Source organism: Oryctolagus cuniculus, chromosome 7 (genome assembly GCF_964237555.1).
Source record: "Oryctolagus cuniculus chromosome 7, mOryCun1.1, whole genome shotgun sequence".
NCBI classification, from domain to species: Eukaryota; Metazoa; Chordata; class Mammalia; order Lagomorpha; family Leporidae; genus Oryctolagus; species Oryctolagus cuniculus.
This window is the reverse complement of record NC_091438.1, coordinates 110,959,490-110,979,448: the sequence shown is the minus strand read 5'-3', so window position 1 is coordinate 110,979,448 and position 19,959 is coordinate 110,959,490. Positions and strand designations below refer to the sequence as shown.

The following is a 19,959-nucleotide window of genomic DNA, read 5'->3' as shown; positions in this document are numbered from 1 at the left end:
TGAAAGCTAGGCCACCCCAAAGCCAGGAGCTTCTTCCGGGTCTCCCACATGGGGGCAGGGGCCCAAGGACTTGAGCCATCTTCCACTGCCTTTCCATGCCCATTATCAGGGAGCCAGACCAGAAGTGGAGCATCTGAGACCCCAGCCAGTGTTGATATGGGATGTTGACATTGCTGATGGCAGCTTAACCCACTGTACCTCAACACCAGCCCCTGTGGTACTTATGTTTATGTCAATCTACACTAGCATCTTTTATTTGCTCAAACCAAAATTTAGCAATTATCCTTTTCACCGTCCTCCTACAGGCAGTCATCCAGCAGGCTCTTTGTAGGGCTGACTCCTTATTCTTTTGGTCTCACCTTCAATGTTCCCTTTTCTATGGAGTCTTCTCTGACCAACTTTCACTAGTTTCACTCTTACGCCATTATTGGTTAGTTCCTTTCAGTACCTCTCACAATCAGTAATCGCTTGTCTGTTTTTTGCACAATGGTCACACTTCCCTTGGTGCATGTCTTTGTATTCTTTACTTGGCATATTAGGATCATGATATACCTACTCATTGGTTGGCTAGTTGTTGGTTAACTTATCTGCTCTTGTCTTCCTACTTTTCCTCCTTGATCATTGTCTGCCATACTAGCTATTAAGCCCACAAGGGTAGGGATGTTCCTTTTGTTCACCCTGTGCTTCCAGCTCATGACTCAATGTCTTGTACATAGTGTACATGCCATAAATATATGCTGCATGTCAGTTCACTCTAAATCATAGATCAGTGATATGCTGGTAAATGTCTTGCTCTCAAGAGGAAAAAACAGAGACCAGTTTGTAGTGTCGCCTAATATCTGTGATGTGAATACTCCCACTGTGGCAGATTGCAAGCTACTAAAATGACATCACTTATTCCTGAGCTGGAAAGCAGCACACAGTAACTCTTCATTATTATGGGCTCCTCCAGAGGAGAAGGCCTGTATGCATTTAGCAAATAGATCAACCATTTCATATGTCTGTTTCATTTGTAGAGTCCTTCTGAATCCTCTGAGGTCTTAGAGTCCTAGAGAATATTTCTACCATACAGATGTCAACTACTTCAAGAAATATTAGTAAAGTGTAGTGACAAATAATTAGCAAGTGATGGATTTTGAGTATTTGTTACATTTTTAATATAATTTAATATCAAATCCATATACTTTAATTTTTTTATATTGGCTGTGTTTAACAATTGGCTCGTAAAATATTTGACAATTAAATAACTCTCCAAGTACAGTGAACTGCAGCCACCCACTGGACATGAGATGTGAGTGAGGCCATAACCAAGGAAGGAAGCAGGTGGTATAGGTGGGTGGGTGCACTGTTGTTACAGAAACATTTCTCGGAGAGGGTTTTGTGTTTTGTTTTTTTTTTTTATGCCTCTATTAAATGCACTAGTAAAGCAAATGACATTAGTGGCTCCTTCTATGTAATTTGGTACAGTGATAAGAATAGGGAATAAAATGGCAGGAAATAAAGAAAGCATAGAGGAGTAACAACAGTCTTCCTCATCTATTCAGAGTGCTACAACATCTCTTTGCTAGAGATGCTTGTAGATGCTGAAATGCTTGGTGGTCAAGTGCACTCAGTCTCCAGAAATTAGCCTGAAGCCAGAAATCCCTCGTGCCTGTTTCAAGTCATTGAGGTCTTGGTCAGCTGGACTCCTTGCCACGTCACATTAGTCTGCATGTTGTGTGGCATGGAAACAAGCCCCAGGTGGTGTCTGAAGCAAAGCCTGGGAACTCTTGGGACTCGGAGCAGATGACTAAGGGGCAGTGATCACTTAGGGATGAAATATCACAAGAATAGGAAACGTGAGAAGAGCCACCTTGCTACCCTGTGTAAGGTTTTCTTCTATAAAATAGAGGTGACCTTGGTATATTTATTTTTACATAATCAAAAGGCAGAGAGACAGATCTTCCATGTGCTGGTTCACTTCCAAGATACCCATAAAATCTAAAACCTAGAACTCAGCCTGGGTTTCTCACATGGGTAGCAGAGACCCAATAACTGTAGTTACTGCCTGCTGCCTTTCAGAGTATGCAATAATAGGAAGCTGGAATTGGAAGTGGAGTGGAGCCAGGTCTTGAACCCAGCCACTTCTTCTTCTTCTTCCTCTTCCTCTTCCTCTTCCTCCTCTTCCTCTTCTTCCTCTTCTTCCTCTTCCTCTTCTTCCTCTTCCTCTTCCTCTTCTTCCTCTTCCTCTTCCTCTTCTTCCTCTTCCTCCTCCTCCTCTTCCTCTTCCTCTTCCTCTTCCTCCTCTTCCTCTTCCTCTTCTTCTTCTTCACAAGGTGTCTGTATTAGTCCATTTTTTAAAGATTTATTTACTTATTTGGGGGCCAGGGCTGTGGCGCAGTGGGTTAACACCCTGGGATGAAGCGCCAGCATCCCATGTGGGCACCGGTTCAAGACCCGGCTGCTCTACTTCCCATCCAGCTCTCTGCTATGGCCTGGGATAGCAGTAGAACATGGCCCAAGTCCTTGGGCCCTTGCACCCGCATGGGAGACCCAGAAGAAGCTCCTAGCTACTGACTTTGAATTGGCGCAGTTCTGGCCAATTGGGGAATGAACCATTGGATGAAAGACTTCTTTCAAATAAATAAATAAATCTTTTTTTAAAAGACTTATTTATTTTACTTGAAGTCAGAGTTACACAGAGAGAGGAGAGGCAGAGAGTGAGAGAGAGAGATAGGTAGGTAAGTAGGTAGGTAGGTCTTCCATCCGATGGTTCACTCCCCAATTGGTCACAACGGCCGGAACTGCACCGATCCAAAGCCAGGAGCTTCCTCTTGGTCTCCCACACGGGTACAGGGGCTCAAGGACTTGGGCCATTTTCTGCTTTCCCAGGCCATAGCAGAGAGCTGGATCGGAAGAGGAGCAGCCGGGACTAGAACCGGCGCCCATATGGGATGCTGGCACTTCAGGCCAGGGCATTAACCCGCTGCGCCACAGTGCTGGCCCAAATCTAGCCACTTCAGTATTGGATGTGGATACCCCAAGCTACATCTTAACTGCAGCACCACATACCTATTCCCTTGGTATTTTTAGATAAACAGATTTAAAAAAAAAAAAAGATTTATTAATTTATTTGAGAGATAGCATTACAGAGAGAGTAAGTGAGAGACAAAGGGAAGGGTCTTTCATCCACTGGTTCTCTCCCCTAATGGTTGCAACTGCTGGCGCTGGGCCAGTCCAAAGCCAAGAGCTTCTTCTGGGTCTCCCCCCATGGGGTGCAAGAGCCCAAGCACTTGAGCCATCTTCCACTGCTTTCCCAGGCCATAGCAGAGAGCTGGATTGGAAGTGGAGCAGCTGGGACACAAACTGCCACCCATATGGGATGCCAGTGATGCCAGCAGATGCTTGGTCTAATAAGCTATGGTGCTGGCCCCTACCTATTTATTCTGACATTGGCTAGGGTTTCAAAACCCATGAGCACATGACTCAGTTCATAACCCATTTGCGTCTTTTTTTTTTTTTTTTTTTAATTTGAAAGGCAGAGTTACAGAAAGAGAAGGGAGATCTTTGATCTGCTGAATCACTCCCCAAATGGTCACAATGGCTGGGGCTGGGTCTCCCACATGGTTGCAGGGTCCCAAGTGCTTGGGCCATCTTCTGCTGCTTTCCCCATAGCATTAGCAGGTTGCTGGATTGGAATCCGAGCAGCTGGATCTCGAACTAGCATCCTACATGGGATGCTGGCACTGCAGGTGGAGGCTTAACCCGTTACGCCACAATGCCAGCCCCCATATGAATCCTTATAAGCTGATACATTCAGTCCTAAAATAGGCAATGATTGCTTTCTCCAGAATCAGAGATGTTTTCTTTTATGAGGTATCATCTTCACAGATTAGTTCAAATAACATTTAATAAGCCCATATTTAATGCCTGATACTGTTCTAGGGCCTGAGCTTATAGGCTAAAGGTTAAGATTTTGTATTCAAATGGTTAGGGTTTGTTTAAAGGGAGAGGACAATCAAGACAATAGGATTCTAAACACAGTATGGTATTAGCTGTGATACAGAAGGTGCTGGACCCCAGATGGAGGCGCATTAGGTTAGGGCCAAGGTTCCTAGAAATACCTGTCTTGGTATTGAAGTGTGAATGGAAGTTAATTAGGGCATCAAGGGGAGGTAGGATGCTTTGGGGGTTGAGAAGTCCTACAGAAAAGTGAAACACAGCATTCATACCAGGAACACAGTAAGAGTGGGATCCTGGAGCTGAGAACTAAAGGCAGAACATTGTATGGCTGTTGGTTCATTCCCAGGGAATTTCAAAGGAAAAGGGCAGTGAGACTAAGAAGACCAATGACTTCATAGTTTATATGAGACTAGTTTCCTATTATTTTTTCTCTTTTGGGATTTTGGTGATCTGATTCAAGAGATGGGATTTTCATGTGAAAGTAACAGTTGGTGGAGGATTGACAGCCAGATGTGTCCTTACCGTGCTTGGTTTTGCTGCTCTTTTTGCTACAGCTGCTGCCTATTCACACTCTGAGACTTGGCGTGGAAGTGGATTCCTTTGATGGGCACCACTACATCTCTTCAATTGCTCCTGGTGGTCCTGTAGATACCCTGAGCCTCCTACAGCCAGAGGATGAGCTTCTTGAGGTAAAATTTATGGTTGGAAGAAAGACTCAGGCAGGAATTTTTAAGTTGTAGGAAAATGTGTTCTCACCAGAAGTCTACTGGATTACATTATCATTCTTGCCAGTATAATACAAGCTGTTAGACTGCAAGGTACTTAACAGCTTATTGGATGAAAAAAGAAGTAGATGTCATGCTTTCAGTCCATGTTCCCTATCTGTTGGTGCTCCTGTGATATCCTTTTGAATGTTTACTTGAACAATTAAGTTTGGTACCACAATTTATATTTTTAAAATAACTATATATATTAGAGAGAGAGCACTCCTATCTGTCGGTTCTCTCCCTAATGGCCTGAGAGTCAAGAATTCCATCCAGGTCTCCCATGTGTGTGGTAGGGATCCAACTACTTTAGATATCATCTGCTCCCTCTCCTCCCAAGGTGTACATTAGCAAGAAGCTGGAATCAGTTTTGGAGCTGAGACTCCAATCCAGGCACACTAATATGGGATACAGGTGTCTTAACCACAGCACCAAATACACTGCCCTTGTTTTTTTTTTTTTTTTAAGCAATATTATTTTTAAGGATTTTATATCTGATCTTGTTGCAACATGTAGCCATATTACTTGCAGATTTTGTTGATTACTTCTAATAAGAATCAGAGCTGAATGGCCTCAGACTTACATAAAGTTAGTTGACTAGTTTTCAAGTTTTCTCCTTAGAAATTCCCTGTTAACATAACCTTCACTCAGGCTCAACAACCTTTATTCAAGATAGAGCAGTTCTAGAGCACATCTACTTTAAAATGACTTTGTAAAGAGATTTAGTCAAAACTAAGTTCCACAGCTAACACAGCAAATGAATAAAACAACACTGAAACCCCTAATGTTATGGATAAGTAAATAAGGCCCTGATTTCCCCAACTTTTTACACTGAATTAGTGATAGAAAACCCAACTCTCATTTAATTTGTTTTTTCAGTCACACTAACTCCTAAGCCCCTAAAAGAAATGTGGGAAATAGTCAAAAGAGATTACCTAGAAGCAACATCTCTTCTAATTGTTGGAATCCACAAGAAGCCCTAGGTTAAATTTAATAGATTCAACCTAGTAGCATTAACCAAAACAGAATCCCCTCAATCCTGAGTTGAGAGACTTCTTTTTAAAATTTACATTTTTCTCAAAGTGAAATGAAAAGTCAACAAGTAGGATTCACATTGGGTGCAACTGCAACTTATTAGTATTGTCCAAGCACCTACAGGAGTGTTTTGAGAAGAATTCTAGATAAAATTTCAAGCTCAAGAGATAAAAATACTAAGACTAGCAATCAAATTTTGTCATAAGTGTGGGAGGCCAGGGTATGGAAGTCCTCTTTCAAGATGTGGTGAGTAGTAAGTTGCTTATCTGTGGAGGTGTTCAAGGGCTGCTTATTGCAGATTTTACCCAATGACCTCTGCTTCCTTTTTGTATTGAGACCATGTCTTCTCTTCTGATGGGCAGTGCCTGGGGTGAACCATTTTAGCTTTTACACATGAAGTTCTGTAGATTGGAGACCATTGCCATAATATATAGCTGTAAGATACTGAGGAATGTGATATGTTTGTTTGAAAACTGTAGAAATATTTGGTGGTAAAATATACCTAACATGAAGTTTACCATTTAAACCCTTTTTAAATGTTAAACTTGATGGCATTAAGTATGCAGCATTACTAGTGTGTGGTGGAATGGGTCAGAGGAAAGCAAGTAGAGGTGATCTCAGCCATCCAATGAATCCGTTATGCTTTAGCTAAGATTGAATAAGATCTTCTAACAGAATGTGGTTTATTTGGGAAGCAAGATGATTTTTTGAATTAGGAAACATAGATTTATGGTGAAAAGACTTGAAAGAAGCCCAGGTTTAAAAGTCAGAAGATAGTCTCTGGGTTCTGAATTTGCTACAGTTTAACTAAGGGTATCTTTTCATGTCACTTAATTTTTTTGAGAATCAGTTTCTCCATGCCTACTTCACTATGTGTTTGTGAGCATCATGTGAGATACCATCCATGTAAAGTATTGGCCACATTCGTGGCATGAAAAAGGCATATTAACAAACTTTACAAGCTGGGCTGAGGTTTGAGTGTGGTAATATAGTGGAGCAGCACTTGCATAGTGCTGTACTTAAGAAAAGTCTGACCTTGGGGACGCGCGCGTATGTGTGTGTGTTGGGTAATTGACAAGTCTAGAGATAATTGAGGCTTGACAGTACTTACTAGAGTCTTGAGAGAGATTATGAACTCTAAAATAAAACTTGACTTTTTCCGAGTAACCAAATACAGAAATTTTAAAAGTCTCTGTAAAGTTGGCTAAATAACCTCCTGGACTCAGAATGTGTGTATGCGTGTGCATGTGTGTATGTGCGTGTTTAATGTACTCCTTAGAGCTTTAAACTAGATGCACAAAAAAGCTCTGGGATTAGAACACTGCCAAGTCTCAGCCCAGAACAGCTATTTACAGCAGCCACAAATCCCCTTAGATAGGAGTTGGTGATGGGAAATGTGACCAATCCCTTTAGTGATAGAGAGTAGTAAAGAGGACTACCAGGCACTGCTATAATAATTGGAGACAATTCAATGAATAAATAATGAACTAAATAAATATTTAAAGGTACTCCAAGATAAAAACCTGAAAAGCGACTTTCTAATTTGTTGAAGTGAAAAACCAACTAATCCTCATGTATGGGTAGAATTCCTGCTTTGATTGTATCTACTTGCTTTCTCTTAGTGTAGGTGACTGCCTGTTTAGCTGACTTCAGAACTTTCTGTGCTTGTGCCATCAGTTAGCGCTGTGGATATAGCAGGGCCAGGACAGGCATCTCCTTGTCCCTTCTTGTGTAAAGGTTGACTTGTGGTTTTTGCAAGAAAAAAAATGTAATCTCCTACTGAACTTGTTTTCTCCTGGTCCCCCTCACCAGTCATAAAGACCTGGGAGGTGATATTCTCTTTTCAAGTAGGACTAGCTCCCTAAATTGCTTGTGGGTCTGTTTACAATGTGGTGTTTTCTTTGTAAATAATTAAGAGGCAAGGAGATGTGTCTGGTCTTATGTTACAGGCTTGAGAGTGGTTTCCAGGTACCATTGGCTGAGCCCAGTGCGGATGGGATGCTTCTAGAAACCCAGTGTCCTCTAAATCTTTGGTGCAATGAAAGATTTGTGGGTGTCTTCTCCCAATAAAGTCAATCCTGCCAGTTTTCTGAACATTAGCACTATACATGTCAGAAATTAATGCCAGACTAGAAATACTTTGAACCTAACAATACCATTAAACCTTCCCAGGAAGGTAGGACTCAGGTGTGAGAAGTGTGTTGCCTCAATGGTGTTCATACCTCAACTTCTTGTAAGCAGCAGGAAGATCAGCTTTTAGTGACTTAAAGCTAGAAGTGAGAAAACTGCGCTAAAGTCATGTATATGAAAAATTATGAGACTTTCTGATTCATTTTTGGTGCAAAGCTTTTTTTATTTTTTAAAAATTTATTTATTTATCTGAAAGTCAGAGTTACGCAGAGAGAGAGAGGTCTTCCATCCACTTCCATCACTCCCCAGATGGCCGCAACTGCTGGAGCTGTGCCTGTCTGAAGCCAGGAGCTTCTTCTGGGTCTCCCACGCAGGTGCAGGGGCCCAAGGACTCGGGCCATCCGCTACTGCTTTCCCAGGCCACAGCAGAGAGCTGGATCGGAAGTGGAGCAGCTGGGTCTCGAACCGGTGCCTATATGGGATGCCGGCGCTTCAGGCCAGGGCATTAACCCACTGTGCCACGCGCTGGCCCACAAAATGTTTTTTAACAGTAAAATCAGGTGAAATTTAGAAAAGTTTTTGGTGATAGGGGTTAATAATTAATAAGGAATAGTTATCTATTTTTTTAAATGTAGGGACATTTGGGTAAAAACGTTTGAAAACTAACACTTTCTACATGTACTTGATATGTGTATCAGCACAGCATTTAAGAATGGAACTGATACAAAGTTAGGTGTATTTCTTTTCTATAGAAGTGATTTTTCTGGTTGGTATTAAGAGTATTACAGAAGAATATTGTGAGCTGATATTAAATTTTGACAGATGAGTATCCTGAATTTTGTTACCTACATGTTCTTAGTTGGGCAGCTTTTAACAGCCTTAAATTTAATATTAATATCTATAGTGATATTCTTAGTTAAATCAAAATTTAAAAGGAAATGATCTTAGGTAGTCTGTAAATGATTTTTGGTGTGTTTAAGGAGAGGTGGATAGAAGTATGTGAGAGAATACAACATTTGGAGTATCAAAATGAATAGCTGTGGAGGTGTGCACAAGTAAGTAGATAACTTGGTCAGTAATAGTTGTCCTCAGCACACACTTTATACTTCATTCACTGGGGTTGACTAAATCTTTCACCTGATTTTTTATAAATTTTAAGCATTTGCCAATGTTTTCAGGTACTACTAATAAATAAGATGATGAAATTTAGACTGTTTGTTAAAGGGAGCTTAAAGTGATATCCTATTTTATTTGGTAGATTGATATAAGCAAGAAACTCCTGTTTTTTCACTTAGGGGACCCCCTAAATCCTGATTTAACCTTTGTCCTCCTAGGTCAATGGTGTGCAGCTCTATGGAAAATCTCGCCGAGAAGCAGTCTCCTTTCTTAAAGAAGTGCCACCTCCTTTTACCCTGGTTTGCTGTCGACGATTGTTTGATGACGAGGCCTCTGTGGATGAACCTAGGACCACTGAACCTTCCCTTCCTGAGATGGAGGTACCAAGTGAATATGCTGTGATTCCCATAGGCATGCTCGTGGTTTGTTTTGTTTTGTTTTGTTTTGTTTGTTTGTTTTAAGATTTATTTATTTGAATGTCAGAGTTAGAGAGGGAGAGACAGAGAAAACTTCTGTCCACTGGTTCACTCTCTAGATGGCCATAGTGGCCAGGTCTGGGCCAGGCTCAAGCCAGGAACCGTGAGCTTCTTCTGGGTCTCCCATGTAAGGTGGCAGGGGCCCAAGGACTGACTTGGACCAAATTTCACTGCTTTTCCCAAGTACATTAGGAGGTAGCTAGATGCCCATGCTGCAGGTGGCAGCTTAACCTGCTGTACCACAGCACCTGCCCCGGCATGCTCTTTCATCAAGCTTCCCTGAAGAGTGGATGGAAATGTGGAGGGAAGGGGACCCAACCCAAGTGGCTCCTTTGTATTTCACTAAGGGAACAATGCATAGCTTTTCAAATTGTCAGTGTTCATTTAATGACATAAACTCTCCTGTCTTTAAAACATTGGCAACATTGATATGCATGCATTTTGGTTTTCGAGAACCTTTTTTTTTTTTTTTAAGATATTGCCTGGACTTGTACTGTTGGCTTCTAGTTCAACTCAGTTCATCATTATAAGTTTAAAATGTTGCTGTGTGTTGAGTATCTAATGGACTTCCCTTTTTCAGAGCCTTAAAAATATGAAGATCTGTGATCAGTTTCAAAATCAGTCTAGAAATTGCCATAAGAACCTTCAGAAGGTCAGAGAATGAAATCTTACCTAAGAGGCGTTCCAGCAGGATTTCAATTCTGAAAAGAGTTTTGAACATATTCTTTGCCATTGTATGCCATTTATAGCTTCATCTATTACGCTACATTTCCCCTTTTCCAGACTCTTTTAAAATTGTTTATGTATTTGGAAGGCAAAGAGAGAAATGGAGACAGAGATCTTCAGTACACGGTTCACTTTCCAAATGCCTATACCAGCTAGGTCTGCGCTATGCTGAAGCCAAGAGCCCAGAACTCAATCTGGGTCTTCCACATAGGTGGTAGAGACCCAAGTACTTGAGCCATCATCTGATGCCTCCTAGAATGCACATTAGTAGGTGGTTGGATTGGAAGTTGAGGAACCAGGAGTCCAACCAAGCACTCTGACATGGGATGCGCTCATCGCAGGAGGCATCTTAACTGCTGTGCCAACTGTCTTCGCCCAGACTCTTTTAGATTATAAATCTATTAAATCCAGTTTAGGGCCCTGGGACCTTCTCTTTCACCTAAATTCTGGATTTCAAGAAATTTGGACCCTAATCTTGCCTCTACCACTTAAGACTTGTGAGTTTAAGGGCAAATAATTTGACTTTCTGTTCATTTTCTTTTTTTTTTTTAAAGACTTATTTATTTATTTGAATGTCAGAGTTACACAGAAAGAGAAGGAGAGGCAGAGAGAGACATCTTCCATCCCCTGGTTTACTCCCCAATTGGCTGCAACCGCTGGAGCTGTGCCATTCCAAAGCCAGAGGATCTGGGTCTCCCATGTGGGTGCAGAGGCCCATCTGCATTCCCAGGCCATAGCAGAGAGCTGGATCGGAAGTGGAGCAGCCGGGTCTCAAATTGGCACCCATATGGGATGCCAGCACTGCAGATGGCAGCTTTACCTGCTACATCACATCGCTGGGCCATCTCTGTTCATTTTCATCCTCTGAAAAATGGTGGTACTTACAGTAATTATGCACCTCATGAGTTTGTGTGAGAAGAAATGGAACAATATGTGCAAAGTTCTGTGTGTAATGCCCAAATGTGGGAAGTGCTCAATTACTGAGCCATCACTCTTCTTCACTCCTCAGGTCCACTTGTCCTTGTTTACTGATTCCTTAAGGTACTGAAGAGTCACAGATTCGTTAGTGTACTTTCATCTTGCCTGTCCAGGAGGACTGTCAGCATCTTGGGCCAAGACCATATCTTAAAATTATTTTCTGTATAATAGCATTTTTATTTTGTACTGGGAAAATAACAAGAGATTAGTAAATTTTTGATCAGTGATTGACAATCTTTTTTTAAATGTTTATCCTTTGTAAAATAGTATTTCAAGGAGGGAAAGCAAATGCCACACTTTTGTGAGTATCCTTACTAAAATAAAATGTGGATGGTGGCTTCCCTCTGAGGGTCGATAAAAATACCTTTAATCTGATCTTGCAGGGTGTGTAAATCACCCGCTCTGGCTGCTGACTCTGTGCTCCCATCAGTCATGCTTTACCACAATGGGGAACAACAGCTCTGAATTATGCTAAATGTCAGCCTTGCTGCCCATTAGTTGATTGCTTTCCATTTTGTACATACAGGAGTTATGCAGAATTGATTGCATCAAAGTGATATATTTCAGGTTGGAATATACTATCTTATGCACCCTGGATGCCTTGAAATTTCTATAAACTCAAGTTTTGTAATTGTATGTGGTTACTTTGAATCCTGGCTCTCTTTTCCATGTGTCTATCTTATCATTTATCCTGATAGCATTTAATGTTCCTAAAGCCTACCTGGTTAGGCAACTCAGCCAAAATTGTAACACTCATTAATTAATTAGGGAGGGTATTAAATGCTACAGTAGAACATCAATCATATTAGTCAGTGGAACTTTACTTTTTATTGGAAGATATAATTTAGGGAAAATTTTTGGAATTTTACTTCCTCACATCAGGCTGAAATATACAGAAGTTATTGATCCAGAATGTTCCTACTCATTCCAAGTTTTGCAATTGAAGAATTAAAAAAATTTTCCCATGCTTAGATTCAATCTGCCCTTGACTGTGTATTAACCTTCCAGTGCTACAGCAACAGTTTGAGATTTGGACCAACCCTAATTTTATAATGTTTTGTATTAACAATGATGGCTATTCTTCCAAATTACAGAAGATTTTGTCTCACTTTCATTCTATTAAATGGATTTTTTTTTAAAGATTTATTTTATTTGGCCGGCGCCGCGGCTCACTAGGCTAATCCTCCGCCTAGCGGCACCGGCACACCGGGTTCTAGTCCCGGTCAGGGCGCCGGATTCTGTCCCGGTTGCCCCTCTTCCAGGCCAGCTCTCTGCTGTGGCCAGGGAGTGCAGTGGAGGATGACCCAGGTGCTTGGGCCCTGCACCCCATGGGAGACCAGGAAAAGCACCTGGCTCCTGGCTCCTGCCATCGGATCAGCGCGGTGCGCCGGCCGCCCATTGGAGGGTGAACCAACGGCAAAGGAAGACCTTTCTCTCTGTCTCTCTCTCTCACTGTCTACTCTGCCTGTCAAAAAATTAAAAAAAAAAAAAAGATTTATTTTATTTATTTGAAAGTTACAGAGAGAGGTAGAGATAGAGAGAGAGGTCTTCCATCCGCCGGTTCACTTCCCAGATGGCCACAACTGCTGGAGCTGCGCCAATCCAAAGCCAGGAGCCAGGAGCCTCTTCTGGGTCTCCCATGTGGGTGCAAGGGTCCAAGGACTTGGGCCATCTTCTACTGACATCCCAGGCCATAGCAGAGAGCTGGATTGGAAGCGGAACAGCTAGGGCTAGAACTGGCACCCATATGGGATGCTGGCGCTTCAGTCCAGGGGTTTAACCTGCTGCACCACAGTGCTGGCCCCAGTTTTTTTTTTTTTTTTTTAAGATTTATTTTATTGGGGCCAATGCTGTGGTATAGTGGGTAAAGTCACTGCCTTCAGTAGAAGATGGCACAAGTGCTTGGGCCTCTGAACCAGTGTTGGAGACCTGGAACAAGCTCCTGGCTCCTGGCTTTGGATCGCCCCAGCTCTGGCCATTGCAGCCATTTGGGGAGTGAAGCAGCAGATGGAAGACCTCTCTCTTTCTCTCTCTGCCTCTCCTTCTCTCTGCCTGCCTCTGCCTATGCCTCTGCCTCTCTGTAACTCTGCCTTTCAAATCTTTAAAAAAAAAAAAAAAAAAAAAAACAAGTCTATTTTATTTATTTGAAAGGCAGAGTTAGAGGGAGACTAAGGGAGTTAGAGAGAGAGAGAATCAATCTTCCATCTGTGGGTTCACTTCCCAAATGGCTACAACAGCCAAGGTTGGGCCAAGAAAGAGCCAGAAGCTTCATCTGAGTCCTCCACATGATTACACGGGCACAAGGACTTGGGCCATCCTCCACTGCATTTCCAGGGGGATTAGCAGGAAGCTGGATCAGAAGTGGAGCAGCCAGGACTCTAGCTAGTGCCCATATGGAAGGCTGGCATTGCAGGCTTAACCCAATACACCACAATGCTGGCCCCTAAATGGATTTTTCTAGTATATCTTATTCAAATGTCTGTATATATGATGTATTTTCATTTTATTTAATAAGCTCACCCAAAGTTTAAAGAAGTATACTTCTTCTTTTTTTTTTTTTTTTTTGACAGGCAGAGTGGATAGTGAGAGAGAGAGACAGAGAGAAAGGTCTTTCTTTTGCCATTGGTTCACCCTCCAATGGCCGCCGTGGCTGGTGCGCTGCTGCCAGGGCACCGCGCTGATCCGAAGGCAGGAGCCAGGTGCTTCTCCTGGGCTCCCATGGGGTGCAGGGCCCAAGCAATTGGGCCATCCTCCACTGCACTCCCTGGCCACAGCAGAGAGCTGGCCTGGAAGAGGGGCAACCGGGACAGAATCCGGCGCCCCGACTGGGACTAGAACCCGGTGTGCCGGCGCCGCTAGGTTGAGGATTAGCCTATTGAGCTGCGGCGCCGGCCAAAGAAGTATACTTCTAAAAATCATTACTCAGGCTGGCACCGCGGTTCAATAGGCTAATCCTCCACCTGTGGTGCCGGCACCCCAGGTTCTAGTCCAGTTTGGGCACCAGATTCTGTCCCGGTTGCTCCTCTTCCAGTCTAGCTCTCTGCTGTGGCCTGGGAGTGCAGTGGAGGATGGCCCAGGTGCTTGGGCCCTGCACCCGCATGGAGATCAGGAGGAGGCACCTGGCTCCTGGCTTCGGATCGGCGCAGCACGCTGACCGTAGTGGCCATTTTGGGGGTGAACCAATGGAAGGAAGACCTTTCTCTATGTCTCTCTCTAACTCTGCCTGTCAAAAAAAAAAAAAAATTACTACTCAATGATTATTTACAGTCCTCATTTCTACTGTTGAGGAATAGTATTTTCTTCTTACTATTTGTTGAACTTTTTTTTTTTTTTTTTTTTTTTTTTTTTGACAGGCAGAGTGGACAGTGAGAGAGAGAGACAGAGAGAAAGGTCTTCCTTTGCCGTTGGTTCACCCTCCAATGGCTGCCGCGGCTGGCACGCTGTGGCCAGCACACCACATTGATCCGAAGCCAGGAGCCAGGTGCTTCTCCTGGTCTCCCATGGGGTGCAGGGCCTAAGCACTTGGGCCATCCTCCACTGCACTCCCTGGCCACAACAGAGAGCTGGCCTGGAAGAGGGGCAACTGGGACAGAATCCGGCGCCCTGACCGGGACTAGAACCCGGTGTGCCGGCACCGCTAGGTGGAGGATTAGCCTAGTGAGCCGCGGCGCCGGCCTGAACCCTTTACTTAGTGTAGGGTTAATATTATTATTATAAAGTAAACTGAAAGTAGATCATTGTAAAAATTAAGAGAGGAAGGAAGAAGGGTATGTGGGTGTAAGGAAGGGAGTGTGGGAAGTATCACTATGTTCCTAAATGTGTATATATGAAATACATGAAATTTATATACCTTAAGTAAATAAAAAGAAAAAATACTACTTAGTTAAAAATGTTATTTCAAAAACTAAAAAAGGGGACCAGCACTGTGGCATAGCAGCTAAAGTAACTGCCTGCAGTGCCTGCATCCCATATGGGCACCAGTTCGAGTCCCACCTACTCCACTTCCGATCCAGCTCTCTGCTATGGTCTGGGAAAGCAGAAGAAGATGGCCCAAGTCCTTGGGTCCCTGCACCTACGTGGGAGACCTGGAAGAAGCTTCTGGCTCCCAGCTTTAGATCGGTGCAGCTCTGACCATTGCAGCCATTTGGGGGGTGAACCAGCAGATGGAAGACCTCTTTTTTTTTCTCTCTCTCTCTTTGCCTATACCTATCTGTAATTCTGCCTTTTAATTAAATAAGTAAATCTTTAAAAGAAAAAAAAAAGTAAAAAAGGGAGGGGAAGGAATATCATTATATTTTACAATTCTGTTATTATATTCTTAAACTTGTATATATAAATTATATTGAATCTGTTCTCTTTGTAATATTACATTAACATGAAAAAAATAAAGCATCAGGTGATTAAAAACTTCTAATTAGAGAGAGGGTGTATAGCCTAGTGACTAAGATACCTGTGTCCCACTCTGGAATACCTAGGTTTGATTCTGGGCTTTAGCTTATTTTCTTTAAGATTTATTTTACTTATTTGATAGAGTGACAGAGAGAGAGGGACAGACAGAAAGATCTTTCATTTGCTGTTTCAGTCCTTAAGTGGCTGCAATGGCTGATGCTGGGCCAGACTAAACAGGAGCCTGGAACTCTATCTGGGTCTCCAGTGAGAGTGGCGAGGAACCATCTTCCATGGCTTTCCCAGGTACATTAGCAGGGAGTGTGATCAACAGAGCAGTGAAGACTTGAACTGGCACTCTGATATGGGAAGTTAGCATTGCGGGCAGGAGCTTACCCTGATGTACCACAATGCCAGCCTGCTTGGCTCCAGCTTCTTCCAGCTACTGCAGACTTTGGGATGTAGCAGTGATCATTCATGTAATTGGGTTTAGAACTCTTTCTCTCTCTGCCTCTTAAATAGATTTCTTGATAAAAATCGTTCAGATCTTTTAGTTTTACAGTTTATTGTTTCCTATAAAATTTTCTAAAGATTTATTTATTTATTTGAAAGGCAGAATTAGAGAGAAGGAGAGACACATCTTCTGTCTGCTGGTTCACACCTCTAATGGCAGCAACAGCCAGAGCTAGACCCATCAGGCAGGAGCCAAGAGCTTCTTTCTGGTCTCCCACATGTATGCAGGGTGCAAGTACACGGGCCATCTTCTGCTGCTTTCCCAGGCTCTTTAGTAGGGAAGCTGGTTGGGAAGTGGAGCAGCCAGGACTCGCACCAGCACTCTTGGGATGCTGGCATTGTAGGTGGTGGCTTTACCCACTATACCACAGCTCCAACCCTTTATTTCTTTGTGTATTAAATCTACATAAATGTATTACATTTCCATCTAATAAGTGCAGAGTCTGAAGTCTGCAAATGTGTTTCTGATGTGATTGTTATAACTCGGTTTTGCTCACATATTTGTGTTTTTGTGTGTGGCAAGTTTTCTTTGATTTCTAATGGTCATTACCCTGAAAATAATTTGTTTCAGGATGTCCTGATATCTTGTATGAAAATGCTTGCCTTCAAGGTAGATTTTTTTTACTAATGCCAGTTCACTTTGGGTTCCAGACTTGAGGGATTTTGGCTGCTATGGCTGTGTTCCCAGCTGCAAATATTTGGGATGTCCAGGATCTTGCCACAAGTTCATAAGATTATTTTGCCAACTCAAACTTCTCAGCACTTACCTGGGATGGAAAATAGATGGGTTGAGTTCTTGTATACTAGGAGAGTTTAGTCCTTTGGGGTCCCAGAAGAATGTGGCTTGAAAATTCTCAAAGAATCCCCACGTTGAGTACATGCTAAATCTTTTTTTTTTTTTTTTTTTTTGACAGGTAGAGTTAGACAGTGAGAGAGAGAGACAGAGAGAAAGGTCTTCCTTCTGTTGATTCACTCCCCAAATGGTTGCTACAGCCGGCTCACTGCGCCGATCTGAAGCCAGGAGCCAGGTGCTTCCTTCTGGTCTCCCATGCAGATGCAGGGCCCAAGCACTTGGGCCATCCTCCACTGCCTTCCCAGGCTACAGCAGAGAGCTGGACTGGAAGAGGAGCAGCTGGGACAGAATCCAGGTCCCCAACCAGGACTAGAACCTGGGATGCCAGTGCCGCAGGCAGAGGATTAGCCAAGTGAGCTGTGGCACTGGCCACATACTGAATTTTAATTTCTGTCATCCTTACCCCATGTATTATCTGAATTTATGTCCAAGTTTGTGTTGATAAAGTTTCAAAACAAAAAATAAGCTCTAAAAATTTTTTTTTTAGTTTTGCATTTGTCTCCTTTTCATTATTTTAGCTAAAATACTCAACAGGAGTTTCTTGGGAAAGAGAAGATTTATTTCAACTTACAGTTTGGTGGTTATAGTTCAATAAAAGGCAGCCACTTACTCTTATGTCTGGTGGAAGCTCATCATGGTGGTTGTGGAGGAGTGATCACATGGTGAGCCAGGAAGCAGAGACAGCAGAACTTAATAACCCTCTTGAGAGGCCAACACTCTGAGGGCATGTCATGCCTCCAGTCACCCCAAGAGCTCCCACAAGCCCTACCTCTTAGTCACCACAATTATATCAAGTCTCCCCTTAATCTATCAACCATTGACATTAAGACATCAGAGTTTAAACATCTGCATAACTTTTGGGGAGATAGATCATACTCATCTGTAACAAGTCTGTAACTTTATTAAGGAATTTCAAGAGAAAAACAAACATCAAAGATAAATGATTAATATGTTGGAACAAATATTAATTGAATGAGCAAGGTATTGTGTAATTTGAGTGCATAACCATGGTAAAATCTACAGTGGTCTTCAAAGAGTTTCTATTCCATTGTAACCTAGAAGCCATTTTGTTAGTTGCTGGGACTGTATGAGGGGACTTAAAATAAAAAGTTCACTGAAAATGGGATTAAAAGATAAGTTTGTGGGACAGTTGTTATGGTGCAGTAGGTTAAGCTACCGCTTCTGACACAATATTGAAGCAGCTGTTTGAGTCCCAGTTGCCATGCTTCCTATCCATCTCCCTGCTAATGTGCCTGGGAGGGCAGCGGAGGATGGCCCAAGTACTTGGATCCCTGCCATTCTCCAGGGAGATTCAGATGGAGTTCCAGGCTCGAGGCTTCAGCCTGACCCAGTCTTGGCTATTGCAACCATTTGGGGAGTGATTCAGAGGATGGAAGATCTCTTTTTCTGTCTTTCCTTCCATCTCTGTCACTCTGCCTATCAAATAAATAAATAAGTAAATATATTAAAAAGATAAATTTATTTTGGTGCAAAAACTTGAAATCCATGCATAGTTTTTATATCATTTGCATTTTTCATGACATTTTTAAAGATTCTGTAAAGAGAATTACTCAGCTTCAGATATATGTTGAAAGTATTTTGGGACAGGATAAAATAAATCACATGAAAACAATAATACACATATAAACAATATAAAAACAGAAGGTTTTTTGAAGTAGCATTTTCCTTATTAGGTATCCTGTAATTCCACAGCAGTGATTCTTCTCTGTGACAGTACAGGGAGTTTGCAGGAAAGGGACTTTTATGGTGTGACGTCAAGAAAAGTAACCAAGGACTTGTGTGCTAGGCAGTTTTGCTAATTTGCTTTCTTCATGATCAGGTTTTCAACTTAGTGCTTTTTACCTATTTTTCTACTTATACAATAGCAAATGACTTTTTTTTCACTTTATTTTTTGAGTAAAGCTTTTCTTAAAAACTTCTAAGAGCCACAGAAATGGTTTCCCTCTCCTAATCTTGCCGGTCTCTGTATTGGCATCTTTCTCTTTGTCTCTCATTGTTATTATAAATGCAAGCATTTCTTACTTACATATCTTACAAGCTTCTTCTTTGTATGATGTTTTCATTTTTACTTAAATTGCATATTTTTCCTTTTATGCTTCTAATGGGATGACAGAACTCATTGAAGTATAAGAGGTCAGTGTTAATACTTTGAATGAAGCAGGTACTTTTCATTTTTTAAAAACTTATTTGAACAATCTGCATTTGTGTTTGAATTTTCATGAAGTCTTAGAGTATGTGCCCTAGTGCATGCCCCTTTTTAAAAGATTAAAAAGGAAAACTATGCATGCTGAAAAGAATTCCTAGTTTGAAAGTAAGCTGTGAGATTCCTTATAAATGTTCATTCTTTTCAAATTGAAGGACATTTTGAAGCATTTATTTTCTTTGGTTTTTCAGGTTGACCGCAATATAGATGTCAACACTGAAGAAGATGATGATGGTGAATTAGCTCTCTGGTCTCCTGAAGTCAAGATTGTGGAGCTATTAAAAGATCATAAAGGTTTGGGATTCAGCATTTTGGATTACCAGGTATAAAAACTCACATAGAAGCAGTTGTGTTTTGTTTTGTTTTTTCAATGATTGGTTTATATTAAGGTTATGTGAATTATTGACTAAAGTACTCATTGACTTAAGTAAAGTTGAATCCCGATGTTGGGATGTTATACTCTGAATTATTCCTTTAAGAGTAGTAGCTCCCTTAGTGAATAAAATTGTGCATGATATAATAACTGAACAGTAAACAATAGTTTTATATCCTTGGATGCTTTTAGATACTAGAACTTGATGAACTTTTTCATATGGAGGACTTTTCCCTCTGCTTTATTGGTGTATATCACATATCATAAAATTCACCCATTTAAAGCATATAGTTCAATTATTTTTCGTATATTCTTGGAGTAGTATGATCATTTCCACACTCTTAATTTTAGAACATATTCAACACCCCCAGAGAAACCCTGTTTACACGTTAGCAGTCATTCCCTAGTGTCTCCCTTCATATAAATGTTTTTATAGTTTGCTT

The 19,959-nt window shown here is 41.8% G+C and overlaps 1 protein-coding gene across 10 annotated transcripts in view; it reads left to right on the top strand.

The window, feature by feature from the left end:
• PATJ (PATJ crumbs cell polarity complex component) overlaps nucleotides 1–19,959 on the top strand; it is a 438,074-nt gene that overhangs the window by 88,541 nt on the left and 329,574 nt on the right. For all 10 annotated transcript variants that reach the window (XM_070078398.1, XM_070078393.1, XM_070078397.1 and 7 more), the window contains exons 15-17: nucleotides 4,497–4,631; nucleotides 9,206–9,367; nucleotides 19,335–19,466. In XM_070078398.1, coding sequence (XP_069934499.1) covers nucleotides 4,497–4,631; nucleotides 9,206–9,367; nucleotides 19,335–19,466 — 429 coding nt within the window. The remainder of the gene's footprint in view (nucleotides 1–4,496; nucleotides 4,632–9,205; nucleotides 9,368–19,334; nucleotides 19,467–19,959) is intronic.